Source organism: Moschus berezovskii, chromosome 13 (assembly GCF_049115385.1).
Source record: "Moschus berezovskii isolate FMDL1 chromosome 13, NW_MosBer_1.0, whole genome shotgun sequence".
NCBI lineage: Eukaryota > Metazoa > Chordata > Mammalia > Artiodactyla > Moschidae > Moschus > Moschus berezovskii.
Genome location: NC_142472.1, coordinates 58,047,482 through 58,074,118, shown reverse-complemented (window position 1 = coordinate 58,074,118; position 26,637 = coordinate 58,047,482). Strand labels below are relative to the sequence as shown.

General features: G+C 39.9%; 2 protein-coding genes across 13 annotated transcripts in view; one reads left to right on the top strand and one right to left on the bottom strand.

The window, feature by feature from the left end:
* The window catches only part of BRCA2 (BRCA2 DNA repair associated), a 50,429-nt gene extending 38,558 nt beyond the window's left edge, over nt 1–11,871 (bottom strand). Inside the window, exons 1-9 of one of the 2 annotated variants that reach the window (XM_055426283.2) lie at nt 11,752–11,871; nt 10,740–10,841; nt 7,831–8,076; nt 4,362–4,470; nt 3,700–3,749; nt 3,567–3,607; nt 3,250–3,361; nt 2,127–2,176; nt 1,764–1,872 (exon numbers count right to left, since the gene is read on the bottom strand). In XM_055426283.2, the coding sequence (XP_055282258.2) occupies nt 1,764–1,872; nt 2,127–2,176; nt 3,250–3,361; nt 3,567–3,607; nt 3,700–3,749; nt 4,362–4,470; nt 7,831–8,076; nt 10,740–10,806 (784 nt within the window). In that variant the 5' untranslated portion in view covers nt 10,807–10,841; nt 11,752–11,871. The other variant, XM_055426284.2, reaches the window with a different exon arrangement.
* Nucleotides 11,825–26,637, top strand: part of ZAR1L (zygote arrest 1 like) — a 47,756-nt gene continuing 32,943 nt past the window's right edge. For 6 of the 11 annotated variants that reach the window (XR_016038879.1, XR_016038878.1, XR_016038876.1 and 3 more), the window contains exons 1-3: nt 11,826–14,559; nt 15,614–15,706; nt 17,684–17,758. Coding sequence is in view for 1 of the 11 variants with exons in the window: in XM_055426292.2 (XP_055282267.2) it covers nt 13,915–14,559; nt 15,614–15,706; nt 17,684–17,758; nt 21,640–21,783 (957 nt within the window). In the remaining 10 variants the exon portion in view is untranslated. Of the gene's footprint in view, nt 14,560–15,613; nt 15,707–17,683; nt 17,759–21,639; nt 23,472–26,637 lie in introns of those variants that run through there. The other 5 variants (XR_016038883.1, XR_016038884.1, XM_055426292.2 and 2 more) reach the window with 4 other exon arrangements.

Genomic DNA, 26,637 nt, shown 5'->3' with positions numbered 1-26,637 from the left:
TGAAAGATCATGCTGTTTAATTGCTGCACTCAACATGCAAGCAAATATCGATAACTCAGCAGTGGCCACACGACTGGAATGGACCAGTTTTCATTCCAATCCCAAAGAAAGGCAATGCCAAAGAATGTTCAAACTACTGCACAATTGAACTCATCTCATACACTAGCAAAGTAATGCTCAAAATTCTCCAAGCCAAGATTCAATAGTTAATGAACCGTGAACTTCCAGATGTTCAAGCTGGATTTAGAAAAGGCAGAGGAACCAGAGAACAAATTGCCAACATCTACCAGATCATCGAAGAAGCAAGAGAGTTCCAGAAAAACATCTACTTCTGCTTTTTTGACTATACCAAAGTCTTTGACTATGTAGATCATGACAAACTATGGAAAATTCTGAAAGAGAGGGGAATACCAGACCACCTTACCTGCCTCCTGAGAAATCTCTATGCAGGTCAAGAAGCAACAGTTAGTAACGGGACATGGAACAACAGACTAGTTCCAAATTGGGAAAGGAGTACATCAAGGCTGTATACTGCCACCATGCTTATTTAACTTATATGCAGCGTACATCATGCAAAATGCCAGACTGAATGAAGCACAAGCTGTAATCAAGATTGCTGAGAAAAATATCAATAACCTCAGATATGCAGATGACACCATCCTTATGACAGAAAGATAAGAACTAAAGAGCCTCTTGATGAAAGTGAAAGAGGAGAGTGAAAAAGTTGGCTTAAAACTCAACATTCAAAAAACTCTAAGAACATGGCATCCAGTCCCATAACTTCATGGCAAACAGATGAGGAAACAGTGGCAGAGTTTATTTTCTTGGGCTCCAAAAATCACTGCAGATGGTGACCGCAGCCATGAAATTAAAAGATGCTTGCTCCTTGGAAGAAAAGCTATGACAAACCTAGACAGCATATTAAAAAGCAGAGACATTACTTTGCCAACAAAGGTCCGTCTAGTCAAGGCTATGGTTTTTCCAGTGGTCATGTATGGATGTGAGAGTTGGACTGTGAAGAAAGCTGAGTGCCGAAGAATTGATGCTTTTGAACTGTGGTGTTGGAGAAGACTCTTGAGAGTCCCTTGGACTGCAGGGAGATCAAACTGGTCAATCCTAAAGAAAATCAGTCCTGAATATTCATTGGAAGGACTGATGCTGAAGCTAAAGCTTCAATACTTTGGCCACCTGATGTGAAGAACTGACTCATTAGAAAAGACCCTGATGCTGGAAAAGATTGAAGGCAGGAGGAGAAGGGTACAACAGAGGATAAGATGGCTGGATGGCATCACTGACTTGATGGACATGAGTTTGAGTAAGCTCCGGGAGTTGGTGATGGACTGGGAAGCCTGTCATGCTGCAGTCCACGGTGTCACAAAGAGCTGGACACAACTGAGCAACTAAACTGAACTGAAGAATATGGAACATTCCAATAATCTGATTGAATAACTTTTGGTGTATCTGCAACCATACTTACTTTCTAATTAGAGATAAGGTCTTAACATTTTGTTAATTCTAAGTCTTATTGTGCATCTCTAAGTTTTGAGTTATGGGTTTTGTTTTGGGGTCAAAATAGCATCTTTGAATAGTATTGTCCTAGCATGACGTTTAAACATTTTCACCTAAATGAAGTTAGTTTTTATTCTCAATACCTTCAGTAATAAAGAAAGGAGAAGTAACGTTTTTTCTCTTTAAGAAAAGATGAGCGATTATTTCAATGATGTCAGTCAGGAACAGTCATTCAGTTAAACAGAAAGGCTTACCATGACTTTCAGCTTCTGTTTGATTTTTGTTGTCACTGTCTGGCCCAGAAGGGATAAACTTATTATTTTTCAGACTTTCATCATGGTTAGAAAAATATCTCTTCAAAATCTGCAAAAGTTATATTTTAAAATCACTAGTATAGAAATTCTCACTATGCACATAGTATATTCAACTTATTCTTAAACAGAGAGACAGTAGATTTTCATAGGAAGTCAAAGAAAATCACATATAGAAACAGGTTTAGAGACTTTTCCAAAGGCTTATAAAATCATAAATTAAAGAATGAAATATTCAAGATAAATAATTTCTCAAGGCATTCAAAGCAACTGCAACAGTTTAATCTCTTTGTCATATTTACTTACAGCAGTAGTATCACTAGGAAACACAGCTGCAGATGCTTCCTCATCTCGGACTGTAAAAAAGAGTTCAATTTACCTATACTGTATTATACATCACACACTAAAATTAACGTAAAACTTCTGTATTTTTCAGTTAGACCTCAATGCATTAAAATTAACGTAATTTTATTTAAATCAATCATTTAAATAATTATTAATTATAATTATTACTTATTTTAATTAATTTAACATAATTAAAATTAACATAATTTTAACATAAAACATTAAAATTAATGTAAAACTTCTGTATTTTTCAGTTAGACCTGCATTGTTGGGTTAAATAACACATTTAAAGCAAAATGAATTAATCCAAGTATAGTAATTAGGTCAATCAACACAGTGGATAAGTTATATTCACATTTCCTTAGAACCACTGATAGGCTGGTAAGAAACTATAGTTTGATGATTCTAACTTGAAGATAATACTGTCCACAAAGGCTTAGAGAATCAAATTAAGTTGTGAAATCATGATTTAAAAGCTAAAGCTTGTAGATTTTAGTATTTATTTAGATAATACAGTTGAAAGGTATATCATGTTAAATACTTATTTTCAACATGCTTTAACCTATATTATTTCATCTAAGCAAGAAGACAGTTAAATGCCCAACTAAAGAGGAATCAAAATGTAATGTACTTTTGCTAAAGTAAAAAAAAATCCTGGTTTATATATAATTTGATGCCTCTAAAATACTATTTGCTTCCCTGGTGGCTTGGATGGCAAAGAATCCACCTGCAAGGCAGGAGACCTGGGTTCAATTCCTGGGTTGGGAACATGGCAAACCACTCCAGTATTCTTGCTCGGAGAATCCCCATGGACGGAGGAGCCTGGTGGACTACAGTCCATGGAGTTGCAAAGAGTTGGACACGACTGAGTGACTAAGCGTGGCAAAATACTATTTGATTAAACTGAGATATATTTTAATCTACACTACATAGAATAAAATTATTCTGAAATAGTAACATACCTAATGAAGATAGATTCTCTAATCTGGTTACTAATTATCTTTTCATATAATTTTTTAACAGAAGCATTACAGATGACAATTTATCAATACTGTCTTATATAATATACATTCACAGGTATTACCTATGAGCACAGTAGAACTAAGTGTTGGTGGTGTGGCCAAAGAACTTGACCAAGACATATCAGGATCCACCTCAGCTCCTAAACTTTCAGAAATACGTTTCGGTGTCTGACTCTGGAAATAAGGAAAATCGTTTATTTCATAGAAGTGAACAGATGCTTGAGAATTTTTCAATTCACTTATTTTTTTCATATATCACTTACCAAATGCCTATGTGAGTCAGTAGGTACATAACTGTAAGACTCAGGGCAAAATTATGACACTGTTGTCAAATTCTCAATTACTACATAGTACTACACGGTAAAAATAAACTAGTTACCTTTATGAGCTTTGGTGTATGAAATAAACTTCCACATACCACTGGGGATAAAACAAGAGACAAAATTACTAAGTTTTATATTTATTAGAATTAAGAGTATATGAAAAAGAAAAGGCCTTGTTTTTAATCATACCCGACTTTTCTCTTTGTGGTGTTACATGTGTACATCGCAGAACAACAGGACTAAAAGGAAACAAAACAAATCCCTCAATTATTCAAAAGAGAATGAAAATAGCAAAAAGAAACAAAATACTAATCTTATTTTAAAAAACAACTCCCAGTCATATCAATTAGAATTATACTAGTTTGTAATATTCTTACTTTTTAAGAAAGGAAATATCTCATGAAGAATTAAGTAACCACTAAGTTATGTTTAAAAATAATTGAAAGTAATGTATAAAGTAGTCATAAATTTTAGGTGCTAGGAATCATATATTTTGAATTTAAAAATTATATAAAGTGTATCTATGACAGCATCAAACTCTCTGCAAAGATTCAGAGTATACAAATTATTTCAAAGGCACTGCTTTTCATCATTTATTTTTGTTACATAAAAATTCCACAGATACACAGAAAAAGTGAATTAAATGTTATAAGAAAAAGAGTAAATGTTTCTAATGTAAAAATTGTATTCAAGGATTCACTCTAAAAGGAAATTATTTTAAAATAGAAGATCCTCTACCAGGCTCTAAGGCAAGATATTACAATGATGATTAGACGCATCTCTCTAAAAAAAAAAAAAAATCACACATAGGAAAATGTTTCCTTTATTTTAATACAATCACTTCATCATACCTTTCACTAAGAGAGGAATTTGGAGGTGGGCTGATAACATCATTTGCTTGATTGATTTTAGCCTTCACCTTGCAACAATTTTTATGTTTACTGTTGGCAATATCCTTTCCTGAAACATACAATAATGCAGTGAGGATGTATATGTTCTGGATTGTGAATTTTTATTCTGTAGAAGTATTTAAAAACAAGTCTCATCTATACTGGAAAGAGAATATATGGGGAATTCAGTCTGAAGTGAATTCCTTTCCAAAAAGTGATGTCTCAAAGGATGTCTGACTCCATGCAACATTTATGTATATAAATGCATAAAACACTTTGAATTCAGTTCAAAATCAGTGGTTTCCAGGGGTTTAGGGGCAAGGAAGGGTGAACAGGTGGAACATGGGATTTTCAGGGCAGTGAAACTATTCTGTATATACTGTAATGGTGAGTATATGCCATTACACAGTTGCCAAAGTCCAAAGAACTATACAAAAAAATGAACCCTAATGTAAACACAGGACTTTAGTTAACAAAAGGTATCAATACTGGCTCAGCAATAAAAAGAAAACACAAAAGAATAGAAACTGTAAGAAATAAAAAGCAAAAAAACAAAAACAAAAAAGGAAACAGGCAAAACAAAGTTCACATCCTAATATTTTCCAAATAACTTGAGAATCTCATAGATAAGCAAAATGCTGGTTAAAATAAACTCATGTGATTTTATGCAAAAGGAAAGACTTATGAGAAGAAGAAATAGCAAACTTCCTCATGGAATTTAATGGATAATTAAAAAAAATATTTTAGATATTTGACGTGAACTAAGTAAGTGAAAAAATAGCTTAAGTCTTACATTTCAATACTGAATTTAAAGTAAATTTAAAAGCAAAAGGTCTTAAGAGACTAGTCAACAGAATTATTAACGCACTATAAGCTTAAAAAAGTTAATACTTCTGCTGTGAGTCCACAGCAGCCTTATTAATTCATTCCTATTCTTCCCTGGTTATAGAAAGACCAATCCCAGCAGATTACAATTAGAAAATAAACCACCAACTCTAGGTATGTCTTTCAAGGTTCAGCTGATTCAGTATACGTCATTTTACAGAGCTTTTCCTGACCACATTAAGACAGATGGCTGTTTCCTTTGCTATGACCACAACACAGTGCTTTGTACATGCTCCTATTATAACATACACCAACCAGCATATTGGTATATTTTCTCCCATACAGGTCTGAGGTCCAGAGGTCAAAGGCCATCTTATTCATGTTTGTATCCTTAAAGCCAAACAGGTTACTAGGCACAAAGTAAGCAGAGGATGTTTGCTAAATGGACGATTCCCTTTCTCAAATGGATGATTTCCACATTTCATTTGTTTCACATTCCCTGAGGCTCTATCCTAGCCCTCATCATGATCAATTTTCTCACCAGATGTGATGACTTTTTCACTTTTCAAACAGAGTTGACTCCTACAGCTTTCTCTCCCACCTGTATTCTTTCTTCAGCTTCAGACTTATATTCCCTAAAAGTTCTCAGGACATCGCCACCTTCACATCCCAGGACTATCAAAAATTGCAGTCCAAACCTACCTTTTTTCCAACCCTTTCAAACCTCTTCCCTCTCAAAGCAGCTTTTCCCCCAGAGCTTACAATTTCTACGATTGTCACCACTATGTTCTCAGTCATGCCCTGCACCTGTATTTGATCCTTTCTTGTGAATTCTCTGTATTGAGGTTACTGCAGGGTCCTGTTTCTACTTTCCATATCCACTTTCACGACCATTATTCTAACTCAGGTACTTGCCTCCCATCACCTGGAACATTATATATATGTCCGCTAGTTGATCTCCCTGCCTGCAGTCTTGTCTTCTTTGAGTCGCCAATTAGTTTAAAATGTACCATCATAACCTCTATTTCCAGAGATTTTAATTTAACAGATTCAGAGAAGTGCTTGGAATTGTCCTTTTCAATCAGTACTTCAGGAAAGTCTAATGGTCCAGGCATATTAGAAAAGCACATCTCCAAAGACAGCTGCCAAATCGTTAGGCTTTCTAAACAAGATATTCATTTATTCTACAAATACCTACTTAACACCTACTATGTATGCCATTAGGTATGCAATAACATGTAAGAAAATCTTTGCCCATTACCTACACCCCCTTTCGTGTGTGCGCTTCTTAATACCATGAGTTTCCTCTTTCATAGCACTTATCATAGGACAATTGCTTATGTAAGATTCCTTCACTAGAAGCTAAGTAAATGAAACATAGAACACTTCCTAGAAGCAGAGAGATGAGTCAAGATCTGAAAGATGAGTGTCAGTTAGCTAGGCAAAAGCTTAAAAAGTAAGTACTAGGCAGTGGTAACAGTATGTAAAGAGTCACGGAGCATAGTAGTTCCAAAAAAACAAACTTCAGTATCACTGAATGGTAAACTGAGAGTGTGTAAGAAGGAAATTATGGCAAGATGAAGCAAGCATTAATGAGAGAACAAATTATAAAGGACCTTGTAGAAAGTCTGGATTTTATCACGAGGGCAAAAGGAGGTAATCATGGGTCTGAAGCAGGAAGTAGCATGATTAAATTTACATTTGTTTTCTCTGTTCAACAACTTATCAAATAAAGTTAATTTCTTTAGCCCAGTATTCAATGTCTGTCACCAATCTGCTTTTTTTTTTAAGCCTCAGGTTGTTTACTAGTCCTTTTCAAACACACAACACTCCAGTCTGAAATACTTGATATTAACTTCACAAACTACATATTCTTCCTCATGTTTTTTCTATGCCTAGAACATGCCCACTCTACTCCATCTTCAAATTTCTGAATCTCACTTATTCTTCAAGTTTTAATTCAGTTGAATTATTCCCGTAACTGCCCCCAATACTATTTATGCTTTCTTTCTTAAATCTCATTATACTTTTTGTACTTTTCTTCTGACAAGTACCACATTCAACCTTAAACTGTACATAATCTGTATACTGTTAGCTCCTCTTACTAGAGAGTTAATACTCCAAAGAGTATGTTACTTAATTCAAGCAAGTGATAAATATATAATCTTCTTATATGATAAGTTGCAAACACCTGGCATACAGACCAGAGAAAGTGCTACCAAATCAAAAGACATTATAGCTATTGTTTAAAAAAAAAACTCTGTCCTCTGTGACAGCCTGCAAAAATAGTTTAGTTCAACATCAAAACAAGCCCTAGGTTTTTCTGAATAGGAAAGATACAATTTATCAAGTCTCAGTGGGCAGGATATATTAATCAAAGGAAGGACAAAAAGGAATATTTATCAAGGACCTACATTATTTTATTTAATCTAAACCTAGGTAGTATTTTTATCATTTCCACTTTTCAGGTGAGGAAAGTGTGGCCAGAGAGATCAATCTGAACAACCTGATATAGTTAACAACAGAGTCAGGATTTTATTTTTAGCACAGGTTTGTCTGAATTACTGGGTCATATTTTCCTAGACAACTACATCACATTCCTTACCTGAATCTAATCTGAATTTATGTAATTCTTTTAAAGGAGATTGGTATGGTGGCAGAGTTAGACTCTGCTCTTTGAATATTACAGGAGTTGAAGCCAACTGATGATAAGGTCTCCTTTGTGGTGTTTTAAATGGGTTTGTTTCATAACTGCTGATTTTATATTCTGATTCCTCTGAAGGTTCAGAATTACAGAGTGAAGCTTCTGAAGAAAGTTCTTCAAACCAATTAAGGCTTATTGGTCCTAAATCTGTAAGGAAAATAAAAATTGTGACACAATAAAACCCATGAGCCAGTGAAGACTATACTACAGAAAAGGATGCTTGAGATTTTGACTGTGAATTACATTTAAGGCATACTAATTAACACATTATTAACTGGAGGATTTTTGCAGAAGCTAACACCAGTGATTTGTTACACAAGTAAATACTGAAGCTTCCCTGGTCAGTAATGTTTGTGTAACAAAGACGTATTAATACTTATTTGGTCAATAATGAGTTCAACAAGTTCATTAGTCTGTTCTTTTATGAATCTGTAGTAAGGTAGAACAGAAATTTTTACAAGATTACTAGCTATATTAGCTCTTCTAAAATTTTCTTTTATATTCGCGATTCGGCAATAAAAATCATCCACAATAAGAATGCAACCCACAGATACAACACTACATAAATGGCTGTGACAAATCTATAGGTACACAAGACATACAGACTCACAAATCAAGTGGAATAGATTCTCTGTTAGAGAAGAGAACAAATTATGTTATGTTCTCTTATGTTCTATACTCAAAATGTGGCCTGTGCACCACTTGGGGGAAGTTCCCCAAGACCCTTTCAAGGGGTCTGTAAGTCAAAACTGTTTTCATATTAGACATCATTTACCTTTTTCCCAATGTTGACATTTACAGCAGTGGTGGGTAAAACTGGTGACAGCTTTGCCTGAATCATGGCAGGGGCCACAAATTGCACTGCTGCTGCTGCTGCTAAGTCACTTCAGTCGTGTTCGACTCTGTGCGACCCCATAGATGGCAGCCCACCAGGCGCCCCCTTCCCTGGGATTCTCCAGGCAAGAACACTGGAGTGGGTTGCCATTTCCTTCTCCAGTGCATGAAAGTGAAAAGTGAAAGTGAAGTTGCTCAGTCCTGTCTGACTCTTAGCGACCCCACGGACTGTAGGCCACCAGGCTCCTTCGTCCATGAGATTTTCCAGGCAAGACTACTGGAGTGGGGTGCCACTGCCTTCTCTGACAAATTGTACTAGGAGTTACTATATTTTTCATCACCATGAACTTGTTTCAAAAAATCAAAAAAGCAAGTTTAACTTAAAGTGTCCTTAGTGACAAAATGGAAAGCACACATAAAGCATTTCTGCATACTGAAGTACAATAGTTATGCGGAAAAAGTACTCGTATGATGAGTTGTGAGTTGAATTAGCACTTTTCATGGAAAGCCATTTTTGCTAGAAAGAATGACTAAGTTATTCTGAGTTGGGTATTTGGTGGACATTTTCTTGAAAATGAATGAAGTGAACCTGTTACTGCAGGGAAAACAACAGTTTGCTGCCAAAGATAAAATTTGAGTTTTCAAATGAGAATTAGAACTTTGTTCTCTGTGAGCCTGACATCTTCCCAACCTGGAAAGACTTTTCTGATGAGATCAGTGAAGTAACCATTGTGATTTTTAAATAATGTCTAATGGAATGTGTAAATATTTGGAATATTTGTATAATTCAGAACATCAATATTTTTCAAATAATCAAACCATGGATGATGTCACAACATGGGTAAAAGATTCATTCAGGAGCAAGAAAGACTAACTGAATTTAATGTAAAAAGAGTACAAAAAATTCATTACATGGTTTCAGATTCCACATTGCAACTTTTAAGAAACTCCCACTTAAGTTTGGTATACTAAAGAAAACTACCCACAATAAAGTGAAAAGTTAAAAATACTCCCTTTTTCTAACTACATTTTCTGTGTAAGATACGGTTTTCTTCATATACTTCTATCAAAACAACATATTGTAAAGAATTAAATGCAGAAATGAGCATGAGAATCCATCTTCTGTTGAGCCAGATAGTAAAGAGAACAGCAAAATTTTAAAATAATGTCACTCCTCACATTTTTCTTGTAAGTTATTTTTCATAAACATTATTCATGTTAATATGCAATGAGTTTATTTTTGTTATTAACTTAATATTTTTAAAAGTTCTTAGTTTTAATTTCTAATATGGTAACCTACATAGACAAAAGAGTCCCTTATTCTGCAAGGAGATCCAACCAGTCCATTCTAAAGGAGATCAATCCTGGATGTTCATTGGAGGGACTGATGCTAAAGCTGAAACTGCAATACTTTGGCCACCTCATGCGACGAGTTGACTCACTGGAAAAGACTCTGATGCTGGGAAAGGTTGGGGGCGGGAGGAGAAGGGGACGACGGAGAATGAGATGGCTGGATGGCATCACCGACTCTGTGGACATGAGTTTGAGTGAACTCCGGGAGTTGGTGATGGACAGGGAGGCCTGGCGTGCTGTGATTCATGGGGTCGCGGAGAGTCGGACACGACTGAGCGACTGAACTGAACTGAACTGAAGGAGAACTGAGACCAAAAAGTTGGACAACTTCTGCTATTATGTTACTAACGCTTCTGATTTGCTAGAAAGTCTCTGCTTTAATAACAGTTCTACTCATCAAGGGGCCAATTTCCTCTTTATCCACCACTAGTTCTACACCGATCATTTGATTAACTGTAAATGATTACTTTTCTGATTTATGACTTCATAAAGCACAGTTTAAAGTGTAAACAAAAACGTGAAGCACTGAATTCTTTCCAACAAGCATGCATAAATTACACATTTTTCTGAAAACATTTTTCTCTATGTAAACGATGAATTCATATAAAAAAATCTGTCAATACCTGCTTTGTTGCATCGCGTCTTAAAAATGTCAGAAAAAGTTGGCCTCTCTTTGCATCCAATCGGCATTTTTATCTACACTATTACTTCAAAGTTTTGTGAGTCTGCAAAAGAGAACACCAAAATACACTTCACACGGATGCAGTCCTTGCTAAGTGATTCTGAGGTAAAACCGGAAGCCGTAAACCTGCCTGAAGCTACATTGTTTATTTCAGAACAAGAATCGAACTCACCGCGGGGAAGTAACTATTCTGTATTTGTGCCGTCCAATAGAGCAGCCATTAGCCACATGACTCATCTCAACTGTGGCAAGTCTGCTCAAGAACAGAATTTTTAATTATTAATCTTCATTAACTAGTCACGTGTGGCCAGTGGCTGCGCAGTTCCGTTCAGTCGCTCAGTCGTGTCCGACTCTTTGCGACCCCGTGGACTGTAGCCTACCAGGCTGCGCAGTTAGCAGAGGGCTATTAGATAAACACCGGGTAACAATTCCCAATCAGTAAATTTTCGTTAACACAGCAACTACCTGGGAACTAAGCGATGAGGCAGATACAATGTGCCACAGGCTATGAAACATTTTCCAAAACAGCAGTATTCCGGTAAAGTAACTTCATCATGAATCCAATGAAGAAAATTTCAGCCTGGGACATGTGGGACGAGCGGCGCCCCAAGCTGGGCCACGGAGTCCCCGGGAAGGTGCGGGGCTGGAGCCTCCGGCCGAGAAGCGGGTCCCTTCTCCCTGTCGGTGCGGGGCGGGGAAGGACCAGCGAGGGCAGGAGGCTCGGCTCCCACCCGAGCACCGGAGGCGCTCCCCGCCGCCTGAGACCGCGAAAGGCTGCCCATCTCCACCCCTGCCAACACTAACCGCCTTCAGAGGTGAAGCTGGTTAATTTTTTGGCCAGAGGAGGCTGACAAAACGCGCCGGCACTCAGATAAGAAAAGGGATCCCTCAGCATCCTTCGCGGAGCCCCACCGCCCCAGACAGCAAACTTCAGCAGCCGCACCTCTACCCACCGGGTTTCAGATTCTCGCGCCAAAAGCCCGCTCTCGGGATATGTCACGCGATGACGCCATGACGCAGCACGCAGCGTATACGCCCACCGGAATCAGACTGTGGCCGCGCCGTGAGTGCTGCCGCTTCTGGCGAGGGCTAAACCTTGTGTCAGTCAGGAGTCGCTAAAGAAAGAGCCGGGATGCTCGTTCTCTTCTTCCGAGCCTTCAGAGTACCAAGCCGAGCTGTTTGGAGGGACCACGCCCCATGTATACGCCCTGCCTCCCCCCTCCTCCGCTCCGTCTCTCTTTTGGACGGCCGCCCCCACCCCCCGACGCGGCCTGCGGTCTGTGAAAAGTCTTTGTTCTCTACTAAGAGGGCGTAGCCCAAAGTGGGCAGACGTTAGAAAACCCCACAGCGGTCAGTTGGTGCGGATGACTTCCTGCCCAACGGAGAGCTCCCTATAGAGTGGAAGGGGCTGAGATTTTAAGCCGGAGTACATTGGTTATAGACTGCATGTTGTTCTTGGGCAGCAGAATTTCAAAAAGCTCTGAGACTCTCCCGGCTTGAAAAGTTATTAAGTCTATCTCAAGTCTCTTGTAGTTTTAGATAATACTTCCTCCTGCAGGCTTCCGTAGTATCCTTGACGTATCCTTGACGCTCTAAACACTTGTTTTGTGCCTGACTTGCTCTTGAAACTGCCCTGGAAGACAGCAGTCTCATTCACAGAGTATGGCGTATGGCTAGCACAAGCCATAATTCAGCTGTTTATTGTAGGAGGACCTAGAAAGCTTTCAACTGGATTCTGAAGGTGATAGTGGCTCATGGGCCTTGCTACTATCCAAAGGCTCCTGACCAATGAACAGTGAAAGCAACTTTGGATTCGAAAAAGGGTGCCATTTACTTGGTACCTGAGGTGTCATTTTAGTTTGATCATAATCCTTGGCTATAGACACCTTTCCAATACACATAGATACAAAAGCTTATGGTCATCTAGGTCAAATAGCACAAATACCCGGGCCTGTGATCTTTAGCTAATAACATGGCAGACGCTTTTAACCTCTGAGCCACCAGGGAAGCCCTTAGCTAATAATAGCTACCTCTTAATGAGCATCTGTGAGTTATTCTTTATGCTTTATGAGTAATATCACATTTAACCTTATGATAATCTTATACATTTTTTGGTATTGTCAGATGGGGAAACTGAATCATACAGTTGAGTAAGTTGTCTAGTAAACAAGGCCCAGGTGGACAGAGGAGCCTGGCTACTGTCCATGGGGTCGCAAAGAGTGGGGCACTACTGAAGCAATTTAGCATGCAGCATGCAAGTTTCAGTTCAAGTCTTTTACTTAAGATACTTAACTATGCTGTGATTAAGTCTGCATTTAACCTCTAAGAGCAGTTTGCTTCTTTTCCCCTTTTGGGGAGAATTCTCACTCGACTAATGAGAATGTTATGTTGGCATGTTATATATGCTCCTGCCTGCTGCAGAACCAGGTTTTTTACATTTGTCCTGCCATAATACTGTCTTCTTTATGCTCACTCTAATAGTGCAGCAGCTCATTTTGCTGCTTGTATTCAATATTTTTTTATTTTTAAAACACAATCTCTGAAATTTTAAGTCAGTATAGGAATAAATTGGAGCTTCCTGGGTAGCTCAAATGGTAAAGAATCTGCCTTCAATGCAGGAGACCTAGGTTCGATCCATGGGTTGGGAAGAAGGGCATGGCAACCCACTCCAATATTCTTGCCTGGAGAATCCCATGGACAGAGGGGCCTGGTTGGTTGCAGTTCATAGGATCACCAAGAGTCGAATGACTGAAGCAACTAAGCATGCATAGGAATAAATTAGAATTGCTAATTAAAGCATGTGTGTGAATAAGAAGTTAAATGAAAAACAGCTTTGGAAAAAAAAGTATTCAAGAGCAGTGAATTGAAGAGAGACAGAGATCTCAATTAGGGATCAGGTGGCAATTAGGCCTCTCTAGGTAGGGATATCGCTTTCCCACCTCCAATTTGGGTAATAGGCAGCAGCACACCTCAGAATCTGAAATAAATGGAGAACTCCCGAAGAACGTGAACCAAGGTGACCTGGAGAAAAAGGGGGCGGATGAAGGTGGAAGACAAAACAAGCTTTTAACAAACGGCCTAGGGATATTGCACTGCGCCTGGCTCCAGGTGGTCGAATGGAGCGCATCTTCTGTGTTCCCTACAGCTTGTACCCGGGCTATGGGAACATGCTGCGTTTGGGCCAGTCTGGACTCTCTGAGCACAGACAACCGCACTGGAGGCAAACCCACGTTCCCCCCACTTTCCTGGCCAGGCCCAGGCTGCTGATGCCCTCCAATGCCTCCGACTACTTTGTGGACCCTTACAAGAGAGCCCAGCTCATGGCCGTTTTCTCCCATATGAACCCCAGCCTGAGCCTGCGGCTGCACAAGGCCAACACCAAGGATGTGGGCGTGCAAGTGAGCCCGCGGGTGGGCAAGTCCGTGCAGTGCTCTCTGGGGCCTCGCACCCTGGACAGCCTCTCCCCCTGGGCCAGCACAGGTCACAGGGCATCCGCGTCCGCCTGGAGCGTCTCTTCGCCGCTGCCCGGCCACTGGGGCCAGGTGCGACTGCGGAAGGCGTTCTCGGGTCCTCCGGAGGCTGGCCAGCCGCCCCCGTCACTACCACCAGCATCACCACCACCAGAGTCGGAAGAGGGTCCCCCCGAGGAACTTCAGCCGCCTGAGGAGCTGGCGGAGGGAGACTCCTCGAGTCCTCGGGAGAGGAAGAGCAAGCCGACCTCGGTAGACTCCAGCGAGCCGCTTGGGAGGCCCAACTTCCAGGTGAGCTTTCTCTCCCCTAGCCTTCCGTTCCGTTCCGTTCAGTCGCTCAGTCGTGTCCGACTCTTTGCGACCCCGTGGACTGTAGCCTACCAGGCTTCTCCGTCCATGGGATTCTCCAGGCAAGAATACTGGAGTGGGTTACCTTAGCCTTCTTTTTTTCCCCCCGCCATTTCTGGCGCCATGAGAGCAGAATCTTCCAGTGCTTCGTCCCTTTATTTGATAAAGGAGAGAGGAAGTTCTGAGAACATGTATTTTACATGTCCTGTGTGGGTTTTTAAATTTTATTTATTGATTGGACTGCTTTGGGTCTTACTGGCGGCACGAGGGATCGTTCCTTGCAGCGAAGCCTGCTTTTCTCTACTTGCGACTCCTGCTCCAGAGCCCCTGGCTCAGTAGTTTCGAATGTGGGATTCTTAGTTTCCCACTAGGGCTCCAAACCGCCTCCCCGTTTGGAAAGCAGATTCTTAACCACTGGACCACTAGGGAAGTCTCTGTGTTTTTGCTTTGTTTCTTTAGCTTTTTGGTAAAACGAGGAACCAACTTTAAGCCTGTGAAACCTCCAAAGTTTGGGAACCATAGCTGTTGCAAATGAGGCAAAAGAGGGGTTTTGAGTTTGTGAAGCTTGTGATCAGATCTTCATTTTGTGCAGCTGGTGCTAGAAGCTAGAAGAGTCCCAGAGTAATCAGTCCTTGACAGCTGAGTTCATGTACTGACCTTGAGAATAGCTATGAGTGAGGTTAAGGAGGCTTCCTGTTTTTTACTTATATGAAACCACAAGGATAGCAGGATCTGGCTTTTTATCCTTCTCCCTGCTTCACCCCTCAGGGCTTCCCTTGTGGCTCACTTGGTAAAGAATCTGCCTGCAATGCGGAAGACCTGGGTTTGATCCCTGGGTTGGGAAAATCCCCTGGAAAAGGGAAAGGCTACCCACTCCAGTATTCTGGCCTGGAGAATTCCATGGGCTGTATACAAAGAGTTGGACATGACTGAGTGACTTCTCACCTTCACTTTTGACCCCTCAAGATAGTAAAGGACTTTTCCTCCTTATTTGCAGTTTTTAGAACCCAAATATGGTTATTTTCACTGTAAAGATTGTAAGACCAGATGGGAGAGTGCTTATGTGTGGTGCATTTCTGGAACTAATAAGGTAAGTGAAAGTGAGTGGGACGCGGGAGAAGAATGGGGCGGGTGTGGATGTTAAACGGAGGAAGACTGTGTGTCCTAATGGGATATGACTATAACGCAGCCTTAGTGCCAAGGACATAGTAGGTGCTAAGCAAAGGTTTGGACTGAATGAAATTGGGCTGTCCACAAAGCTTGAGCTCTTGAACCACATCCTGGTGTTACTTTTGGTTTGGTAGTTGCATTGGACAAAATGTAACGTTATTTAGATGAACTCTTGACCTTGTATACATTGGGACTTTTTATAATTTTTTTTAATTGGGTTATATTAATAGTTGCCTTACAGTGTTGTTAGCTTCTGCTGTACAACCAAGTTAATCAGATATATGTATACATATATCCTCTCCCTCCTGGACCTCCCTCCTATCCCACCCCAATCCGGCCCATCTAGGTCACTACAGAGCACTGAACTGAGTTCCTTGTGCTATACAACAGATTCCCTCTACCTGTATAATCATTTTTTAGTTGGTGTATTGTAACAGATTTGGGCTTTAGCTCTAGAAAATTTCCGTTGTCTGTCCACAAGGTGGGGCAGTGAGAGAAATAGTTTATTGTGAAGGTTAACCTTGAGAGAGTGACTTATTTAAGGCTCCATGCCTTAATTTGAATTAGTGGTCAGCATATTAAGTTTGGGAAAGATTTCACATTCTGCATTTTTAGATTTTCCTGAACAGTCAGACTCTGGTCTTTAAACACCCTCACTTCCCTGTGAGGAGCAGTAGACTGGGACTGAGTAGCTTCTGTCTCCCTTCATTTTGCGCTTGCCCTTCATTTTGCCAACAGCCTACACCTAGTCTTTCTGATTAACCTCTACAAGCATTTGAGTTTGAGGCCCCTATGCTGTTGCATTTTCAGTTCAGTTCAGTCGCTCAGTCGTGTCGGACTCTCTGCGACCCCATGAATCACAGCATGCCAGGCCTCCCTGTCCATCACCAACTCCCGGAGTTCACTCAAACTCATGTCCACAGAGTCGGTGATGCCATCCAGCCATCTCATTCTCTGTCGTCCCCTTCTCCTCCCGCCCCCAACCTTTCCCAGCATCAGAGTCTTTTCCAGTGAGTCAACTCGTCGCATGAGGTGGCCAAAGTATTGCAGTTTCAGCTTTAACTGCTTTTCTGACTTAAGGAGTATAGAGGAAGAGAGAAAGGAGGTATGCTAAGATGTGAATGAAAAGTGTTTTTTTTTTTTCTCTTTTGCAGTAGCCATTTACTAGATCCTGGAGGTGAAATAGATATTTTAACTAAAACTAGAATTACTTTCCTTTTCTTGCTGTAATGAAAACAGTGGGTTTAATTCAAACGCTCATGATTTTAGAATACAAAGAACATGACATGGAACTCATCCTGAAGAAATTGATTCTGATAGGAATGATGCAGACAAGATGAGATTGGTGATCTATGCATTGGCACTGGTGTCATGGAAGTGGTACAAAAATAATACAGGAGGGGGACGATTAACTCTGTCAGAGGGAAGGCATCTTGTCAAAGTATGATTTTAAAGGTTATAAACTGAAGTGAGAATGCACAAAGCCTAAAAATGTGCACTGGTGTTTAACTATAAGTAATTTGAATTTCAAATGGAGAAATACTGAAAAAATTAGAAACGGACAAATAGACCAGGACAGAAGGAGAAGTGTTCTGTCTGCACAATGAATAAAATTATAATAGCTGCTTCTTACTGAAGAATTTTGCTGTAGTACTTTATGTACATTATTGGGTACTTGTCAAAACTATAGAAAAAGGAGGTGTCATTGTCTCGATTTTACAGGTAAAGAAAATGAGATTCAAAAAATAAGAAAAAATGACTGATAACACCACAAGAGCTTAAGACCTCAGCATAGAGATTGGGCAAAAGCAGGCTTACAAGGTGAAGGAATGGATTACTTAAGAACTGGGAGCCTAGGGTACACATAAACCTGTGTAAAAGACAAATTTCTCTTTAGGTTTATTTCAAACAACTCTGTTGCAAATGCCAAAAGAGTTTTAACCCTTATCGAGTGGAAGCAATCCAGTGCCAGGTAAGCAAACTGAGTATTTCCATTGTGTCCATAATGTTTTCATTATTAAACATGAAGCTTCTGTGGCAAAATGTTAGGATTTGCTGCTGCTGCTGCTAAGTTGCTTCAGTCATGTCCGACCCTGTGCGACCCCATAGATGGCAGCCCACCAGGCTCCCCCGTCCCTGGATTCTCCAGGCAAGAACACTGGAGTGGGTGGCCATTTAGATGTGGATATTTGTGTAGGAGTGTTCGGTTTGCTATATGTTTGAATTTTTGTAATATTTTAGAAAATAAAGCATAAGTTCTAGTCTTTTTGGGGGGAGGAGGAGATTTAAGTTGCCCTACGTGGTTTGTTTATATTTGTGGTGTGTGTGTTTCTCCTCGAACACCTTGTGTATAGTTCGCATGTAACTGAATAGTAACCTTTGCTAAGCTCTTGGTAGTGGTGGTCGCATCTGACTCTGGGACCCCGTGGACTGCAGCCCCCCAGGCTCCTCTGTCCATGGGGTTTCCCAGGCAGGAATACCGGAGTGGGGTGCCATTTTCTCCTCCATATTAAGCTATGTGCCAAACTTGGAGCCAAGTGCTTTTCATTCTCTCCTATAACCTAACCTTTGAAGTAGGTGTTATTCCTGTGATACAGAACAAAAAGCTAAAGTTCAGTAAGAAAATAAGTTGCCCAAAGTTAGACAGATACTAAGTATTAGAGCTGTAATCATATTCCATGGTGTCTCCAAAGTCTAGGGTGTCACAGAATTCGACAAGCTCTTAAACAGCTTGCAGGAGATGGCTCTTTAAGCTTTTCAGAAAAGTGTGACATCGTTGATTTTCATAATCAAAAACTTTTACCTAAATCTTTCACTTAAAAATATTTTTATACTACTTAGAAGTAGTTTTAAAAATTAGTCTAATATTTTTAAACTATTATCTTTAGTTTTTCTAGTCTGACATTCTCAGTTTACTGTAATTACTTGAATTTAAATATATCTTCTTACTATTATACTTCTTTTACTTATTGTGTTCACTTGAGTTGTTTTTTTTTTAAATCACTCTCCCTTATCTTGGCAGTTACTCGTTCTTTAGTGTTCTCAAGACTGAGCAACTGAACTGAACTGAAGGTTCATCTTACAGCATGCTTAAGCAGTTTATGTAGATGTTGATCTTACCATTCCTTGACAGTGCAGTGACCTTAGAACACACTAATCCCTTATCACTTCATCCTAATTTCTTTGCTGTTATTGTTGTATATTATTTTTAAACTTCAAAAGGCATTATTTTTGTATTCTAATAAGTTTTAACTGCATATTTACTCTTTCTGCTACTTTTAGATCCTTTTTGTATCTTGGACCACTTTCTTTTTACCTGAACACCTCATTTTAATATTTCCTGTAATGCACATCTGAAGGTGACACATTTTGTTTTGTCTGGATAGCTTTTTTAAAGGTTATTTTTGCTGAGTGTAAAGTTTTTAGGTTGGTAGTAGTTTCCTTCTGCCCTTTAAGGATCTGACCTTCATTGTTTCTGTCAAGTGGCTGTTGGTCTCATTGCAGCTCCTTTGAAGTAATATCTCATTTTTTTCACCATAAGTCTGCTTGCTTTTAAGATATTTCTCTCTGCTTTGATTTTTAGAAGTTTTATAATTCTGTGCCTAATTGTAATTTCTTTGTATTTACCTGCTTACAATTTTGTAAGTCTGTAACTTGGAGACTTCTATCATGTTTGGAAAATTATCAGTTATTGTCATTTAAAATATTACTTCCACCTCCATTCTCTTTTCTTCTAATTCCTTATATTAGAACTGTCACCATATCCCTTAAATCTTTTATGCTCTTTTCTGTGTTTCTTATGCTTTTGTCTCTCCTTGTCACAGTTTGGATATCATCTACTAAACCATCTTTACATTTCTCCCATTTTTCCTTCTGCTTTTTTCAATACAACTATCTATTTAGTTAGAGATTCCCCTTACTGCATTTTTCAGAACTAGAATTTTTATGTCTTTATAAGTGTCCATTTCTCAGCTGGAAATACCAGCCTAATTTCTTTGAGCATATTAAGCATCATTTTCTTAAAATCTGTACCAGAAAACCCCATTAGCTTAAGCTTCTGTGATTCTGTTGCTGTCCTCTTCACATTCCTTGGTTTTCAAGGAATTGTTGTTCTGTCTGCTTAGATACTTGGTTACTTTTGAGTGCTGTATATTGTATGTGAAAATTATAGTGATAGTTTGAGGCCAGAATAGTATCTTTTCACAGAAGACTTGTTTACTTGTGTTAGGCAGATGAAGATACTAGCAATTTCTGATTACTATTTGCCAGTTATAATTGAGCTGTTTTGAAGTTAGGCTTCTTCATCTGTGAAGGCTGATGAATTTTTGTTTCATTCTTATTCTAGGGTGTAGCCTTCAGAGTCCCAGCACAAAACCTGAATTGTTAACCAGTGCTCTCCCATTTGGCATATTTAAGATTCCTCAGCCTCATCAGCTTGTGAAGCTCATTTTCAGCTTCATGTTGTCTTAAAATTTTACCTGTTACAGAATTGCCTTTGAAGAGAAAATAGTCCCAAATGTCAGGCTCATCTCTCTTTCTGGGTTTCCTTCTCTGGGATACTTAGGTAATTCTCCAGTGCCTTCAAGTAGTTCTTGTTTTTAACTAGTATCTTTGCTCAGCTTGTCTAGTTGTCCTAAGCAGAAGACTTAGTCAGAACTACCTAACCTACTGTTACCAAAACCAGAAACCTACCTTTAGAGTAAATCCTGATTTTTTAAATTACAATTTTTTTCATTGAGCTTTTAATTCCTTATAAAGGTGATGTGAGTACTAAATGGACTTATATAAAATGCTTAGAGCAGTACATAGAGTAGACACTATGTGAGTATGTTACTGTTAGAATTTTCTTCAGGATGCATATTCATCAGCCAGAGGGTGGAAGATATCCAACATTTGATAAACCATATGAGACTCATTTGGAAAATAAAAATGCCTGTTTTCACAATATAAAAGGTAAAGCTTGACTTATTCTTTTTGGCTGTGGACATATGCAGAAAATAGAGCAGTGATCATAAATTTTCAAAGATTAACAGGATTGGGAAGGTGGACCAGGGCAGTATACCAGTCTCCTTGGGGTGTGATTTTTTTTTTTTAATATCAGAAGATAGAATGGGATAATGGTTAAAAACACTTCAAATTCCAGCAAAGATTAGCCATGACTGAAGAGAAACATTTAGCTTAGAAGCTCGAAGAAGCTAGAAACATTTAGCTTCTTCTAGAACAGGGGTCCCCAACCTTCAGGACCTCATGCCTGATGATGTGAGGTGGAGCTGATGTAATAATAATAGAAATAAAGTGTACAGTAAATGTAATGCGCTTGAATCATCCCCAACCCACCCCCACCCCCATTCCATGAAAAAATTGTCTAAGAAACAAGTCCCTGGTACCAAAAAGGTTGGGCTGCTGCCTAGAACATCCCTCCCTCCAGTCTTAACCAAAAATACTCCAGATATTCTGAAATGTCTGCTAGTAGGTAAAACACTACCAGTTGAGAATCACTGCAGTTCAGGTAATCAAATCACTTAATACGTACTATTCCTACTCCCATATGGCTACAAATGTGAAAACCTACATAATGAAAGGACTCTACACAGCTTTAACTTTTATAACTTCTCTCTTATATCTTCTGGATTGGCTCAGCAATCTTCTCTTCAAGGTCATCTTTGGCCATTCATCTGGAAAAAAAATGCATGACACTTTATGGGCAGTGAGTGGCTTTGTAAAACTTAGTCTTGGACTTCTCATGGGATTCAAAGGATAAAGATAGCAGGGATGGGTGGTAGGGAGGAATATTTTCATTTGAAGAACTAAATTTGATCGGTTAGTGCCCAAACTGTTGCTTCTTTTCTAAAGACCTGTTCAAAGTCTCGTTGTTCCTGCCCTCAAACGAAAAGACACATCAATCTAAGGAAGCCCCATCGGCAGGAACTGTGTGGCCGCTGCAAAGACAAGAGATTCTCCTGTGGCAGTATTTACAGCTTTAAATACATCATGTGACAGGCAGTGTGCTTTGTTTGGGACACCTGAACTCTTCTTGTGATTTACTGTATAGTTCCTCTCAACTTGACCCTGACCTGGGATTGGAAGATGGATTATGCTTTTGTATTTTTTGTAGTTTGTGTGACAGTTGTCGATATGAATAGAATTAAATAAATGCATGTAAAATAGACTGTGAAGGAGCATTAATTGGTGAAAGTCACTCAGTCATGTCTGACTCTTTGCGACCCCACAAACTATACAGTCCATGGAATTCTCCAGGCCAGAATACTGGAGTGGGTAGCCTTTCCCTTCTCCAGGGGATCTTCCCAACCCAGGGATCGAACCCAGGTCTCCCGCATTGCGGGCAGATTCTTTACCAGCTGAGCCACAAGGGAAGCCCAAAAATACTGAAGTGAGTAGCCTATCCCTTCTCCAGAGGATATTCCTAATTCAGGAATCTTAACTGGGGTCTGCTGCATTGCAGGCGGATTCTTTACCAACTGAGCTATCAGGGAAGCCCCATTAATTGATGATCCTCGGGTAAAAATATCAATAAAGCATTGGGAAATGGTAGACTATCACTAATACAAATGGAACAATGAAAGGGAGCAATAGTCATTTGACAGACTTTTGTAAACTGGGTGTTCTAAGTGTCAGGAATATAGAGACAATCAAGGGGGTCCTTGCCTTCAAGTGTATATCATTATATCAAATGCTTAAATAGCACTCAGTATGTGCTAGTCATTGTTGTACCTCATCACAGCAGTTGTATTACACTTGTTTTTAATAGATGAGGAGAAGGAGCCACAGGAAGGTCATAAAGTAGGAATTTGAACCTAGGTAGACAAGTACATTCTCTACAGCTTTATATTTCAGATTTAGATGTGTTAAGTGCAGCCAAGGAAATGGAGCTACAATAGTGACTCCTTTAGAAAGGGCGGTTGAAAAGAGATAACATGAGAACTGAGATTTGCAGGATGAGGGAGTTCAGTTCAGTCACTCAGTCGTGTCTGACTCTTTGCGACCCCATGGACTGCAGCACACCAGACCTCCTTGTCCATCATCAACTCCCAGAGTTTACTCAAACTCATGTCCATCGAGTCGGTGATGCCATCCAACCATCTCATCCTCTGTCGTCCCCTTCTCCTCCTGCCTTCAATCTTTCCCAACATCAGGGTCTTTTCCAGTGAGGCAGTTCTTAGCATCAGGTGGTCAGAGGGTTGGAATTTCAGCTTCGACATCAGTCCTTCCAGTGAATATTCAGGACTGATTTCTTTTAGGATGGACTGGTTTGATCTCCTTGCAATCCAGGGGACTCTCAGGAGTCCTCTCCAACACCACAGTTCAAAAGCATCAATTCTTCAGTGCTCAGCTTTCTCTATAGTCAAGCTCTCACATCCATACATGACTACTGGAAAAACCATAGATTGGACTCGACAGACCTTTGTCAGCAAAGTAATGTCTCTGCTTTTTAATATACTGTCAAGGTTTGTCATAGCTTTTCTTCCAAGGAGCAAGTGTCTAATAATTTTATGGCTGCAGTCACCATCTGCAGTGATTTTGGATTCCAAGAAAATGAAGTCTCTCACTGTTTCCATTGTTTTCCCATCTATTTTCCATGAAGTGATGGGACCAGATGCCATGATCTTAGTTTTTTGAATGTTGAGTTTTAAGCCAACTTTTTCACTCTGCTCTTTCACTTTCATCAAGAGGCTCTTTAGTTCCTTTTCACTTTCTGCCATAAGGGTGGTGTCATCTGCGTATCTGAGGTTATTCCCATCAATCTTGATTCCAGCTTGTGCTTCATCCAGCCTGACATCTCACATGATGTACTCTGCATATAAGTTAAATAAGCAGGTTGACAATATACAGCCTTGACATACTCCTTTCCTGATTTGGAGCCAGTCTGTTTTTCCATGTCTGGTTCTAACTGTTGCTTCTAAACCTGCATAGAGATTTCTCAGAAGGAAGGCAAGGTGGTCTGATATTCCCATCTCATTAAGAATTTTCTACAGTTTGTTGTGATATACACAGTCAAAGGCTTTGGTGTAATCAATAAAACAGAAATAGATGTTTTTCTGGAATTCTGTTGCTTTTTCTATGATCCAACGGATGTTGGCAATTTGATCTCTGGTTCCTTTGCCTTTTCTAAATCCAACTTGAACATCTGGAAGTTCAGGGTTCACGTACTGTTGAAGCCTGGCTTGGAGAATTTTGAGCATTTCTTTGCTGGTGTGTGAGATGAGTGCAATTGTGTGGTAGTTTGAACATTCTTTGGCATTCCTCTTCTTTGGGATTGCAATGAAAACTGATCTTTTCCAGTCCTGTGGCCACTGCTGAGTTTTCCAAATTTTCTGACATATTAAGTACAGTACTTGCACAGCATCATCTTTTAGGATTTGATATAGCTCAGCTGGAAGTCCATCACCTCCAGTAGCTTTGTTCGTAGTGATGCTTCCTAAAGCCCACTTGACTTCACATTCCAGGATGTCTGGTTCTAGGTGAGTGATCACACCATCATGGTTATCTGGGTCGTGAAGATCTTTTTTGTATAGTTGTTCTGTGTATTGTTGCCACCCCTTCTTAATATCTTCTGCTTCTGTTAGGTCCATACCATTTCTGTCCTTTATTGTGCCAGTCTTTGCATGAAATGTTCCCTTGGTATCTCTGATTTTCTTGAGGAGATCTCTACTCTTTCCCACTTTATTGTTTTCCTCTATTTCTTTCCATTGATCTCTGAGGAAGGCTTTCTTATCTCTCCTTGCTGTTCTTTGGAACTCTGCATTCAGATGGTTATATCTTTTCTTTTCTCCTTTGGCTTTAGCTTCTCTTCTTTTCTCAGCTATCTATAAGGCCTCCTCAGACAACCATTTTGCCTTTTTCATTTCTTTTTCTTGGGGATGGTCTTTGATCACCACCTTCTGTAGAATGTCATGAACCTCTGTCCATATTTCTTCAGGCACTCTGTCTATTGGATCTAATCCCCTGAGTCTATTTGTCACTTCCACTGTATAGTAGTAAGGGATTTGATTTTGGTCATACCTGAATGGTCTAGTGGTTTTCCCTACTTTCTTTCTTCAATATAAGTCTGAATTTGGCAATAAGGAGTTCATGATCTGAACCACAGTCAGCTCCTGGTCTTGTTTTTGCTGACTGTATAGAGTGTCTCCATCTTTGGCTGCAGAGAATTTAGTCAATCTGGTTTTGGTGTTGACCATTGGGTGATGTCCATGTGTAGAGTCTTCTGTTGTGTTGTTGGAAGAGGGTGTTTGCTATGACCAGTGCGTTCTCTTGGCAATACTCTGTGAGCCTTTGCCCTGCTTCATTTTGTACTCCAAGGCCAAATTTGCCTGTTACTCCTGGTATCTCTTGACTTCCTACTTTTTCATTCCAGTCCTCTATGATAAAAAGGACATCTGAGATCTTGGGTCATCTTTATTATCATTACTCTGAATTCCTTTTTGGTTTGATTGCCCATCTTCATTTAACTTATTTATTCTTCTAGGATTTTATCTTGTTCCTTCCTCTGGAATATATTCCTCTGCTGTCTCATTTTGTCTAACTGTGTGTGTTTACTGTCCCACAGTCTGCCACACTGTAGTTCCTCTCGTTTCTGGTGTCTTCCCTCTGGTAGATAAGTATGGTCCGAGAGGCTTGTTCAGGCTTCCTGGTGGGAGGGATTCATGCTAGCCCATTGATGGATGGAGTTGGGTCTTATCCCTCTGTCTCTGTCAAGAGGTGTGTTTATAGGTGTTCAACAGTTAGAACTGGACATGGAAGAACAGACTGGTTCCAAATAGGAAAAGGAGTACGTTAAGGCTGTATATTGTCACCCTGCTTATTTAACTTATATGCAGAGTACATCATGAGGAACGCTGGGCTGGAAGAAGCACAAGCTGGAATCAAGATTGCCGGGAGAAATATCAATAACCTCAGATATGCAGATGACACCACCCTTATGGCAGAAAGTGAAGAGGAACTCAAAAGCTTCCTGATGAAAGTGAAAGAGGAGAGTGAAAAAGTTGGCTTGAAGCTCAACATTCAGAAAACTAAGATCATGGCATCTGGTCCCATCACTTCATGGGAAATAGATGGGGAAACAGTGTCAGACTTTCTTTTTGGGGGCTCCAAAATCACTGCGGATGCTGATTGCAGCCATGAAATTAAAAGATGCTTACTCCTTGGAAGGAAAGTTATGACAAACCTTGACAGTATATTAAAAAGCAGAGACATTACTTTGCCAACAAAGGTCCGTCTAGTCAAGGCTATGGTTTATTCCAGTGGTCATGTATGGATGTGAGAGTTGGACTGTGAAGAAAGCTGATTGCCAAAGAATTGATGCTTTTGAACTGTGGAGTTGGAGAAGACTCTTGAGAGTCCCTTGGACTGCAAGGAGATCCAACCAGTCCTTTCTAAAGGAGATCAGTCCTGGGTGTTCATTGGAAGGACTGATGCTAAAGCTGAAACTCCAGTATTTTGGCCACCTCATGCGACGAGTTGACTCACTGGAAAAGACTCTGATGCTGGGAGGGATTGGGGGCAGGAGGAGAAGGGGACAACAGAGAATGAGATGGCTGGATGGCATCACCGACTCAATGGACATGAGTTTGAGTGAACTCCGGGAGTTGGTGATGGACAGGGAGACCTGGCATGCTGTGATTCATGGGGTCGCAAAGAGTTGGACACGACTCAGCGACTGAACTGAATTGTGAGCTCAGGAAGACTTTAAATAGCCTGTCTGAAGGGCAGGGCTGTGTTGTTTCGCCTGAGGCATCTCAGCACTGTAGCCTTTGGGCTGTTAGGTGGGGCTAGGTCTTGACCTCAAAATGGCGGTCAAGGACCGTTCATGCAAATAAGTACTCCCCAATACCT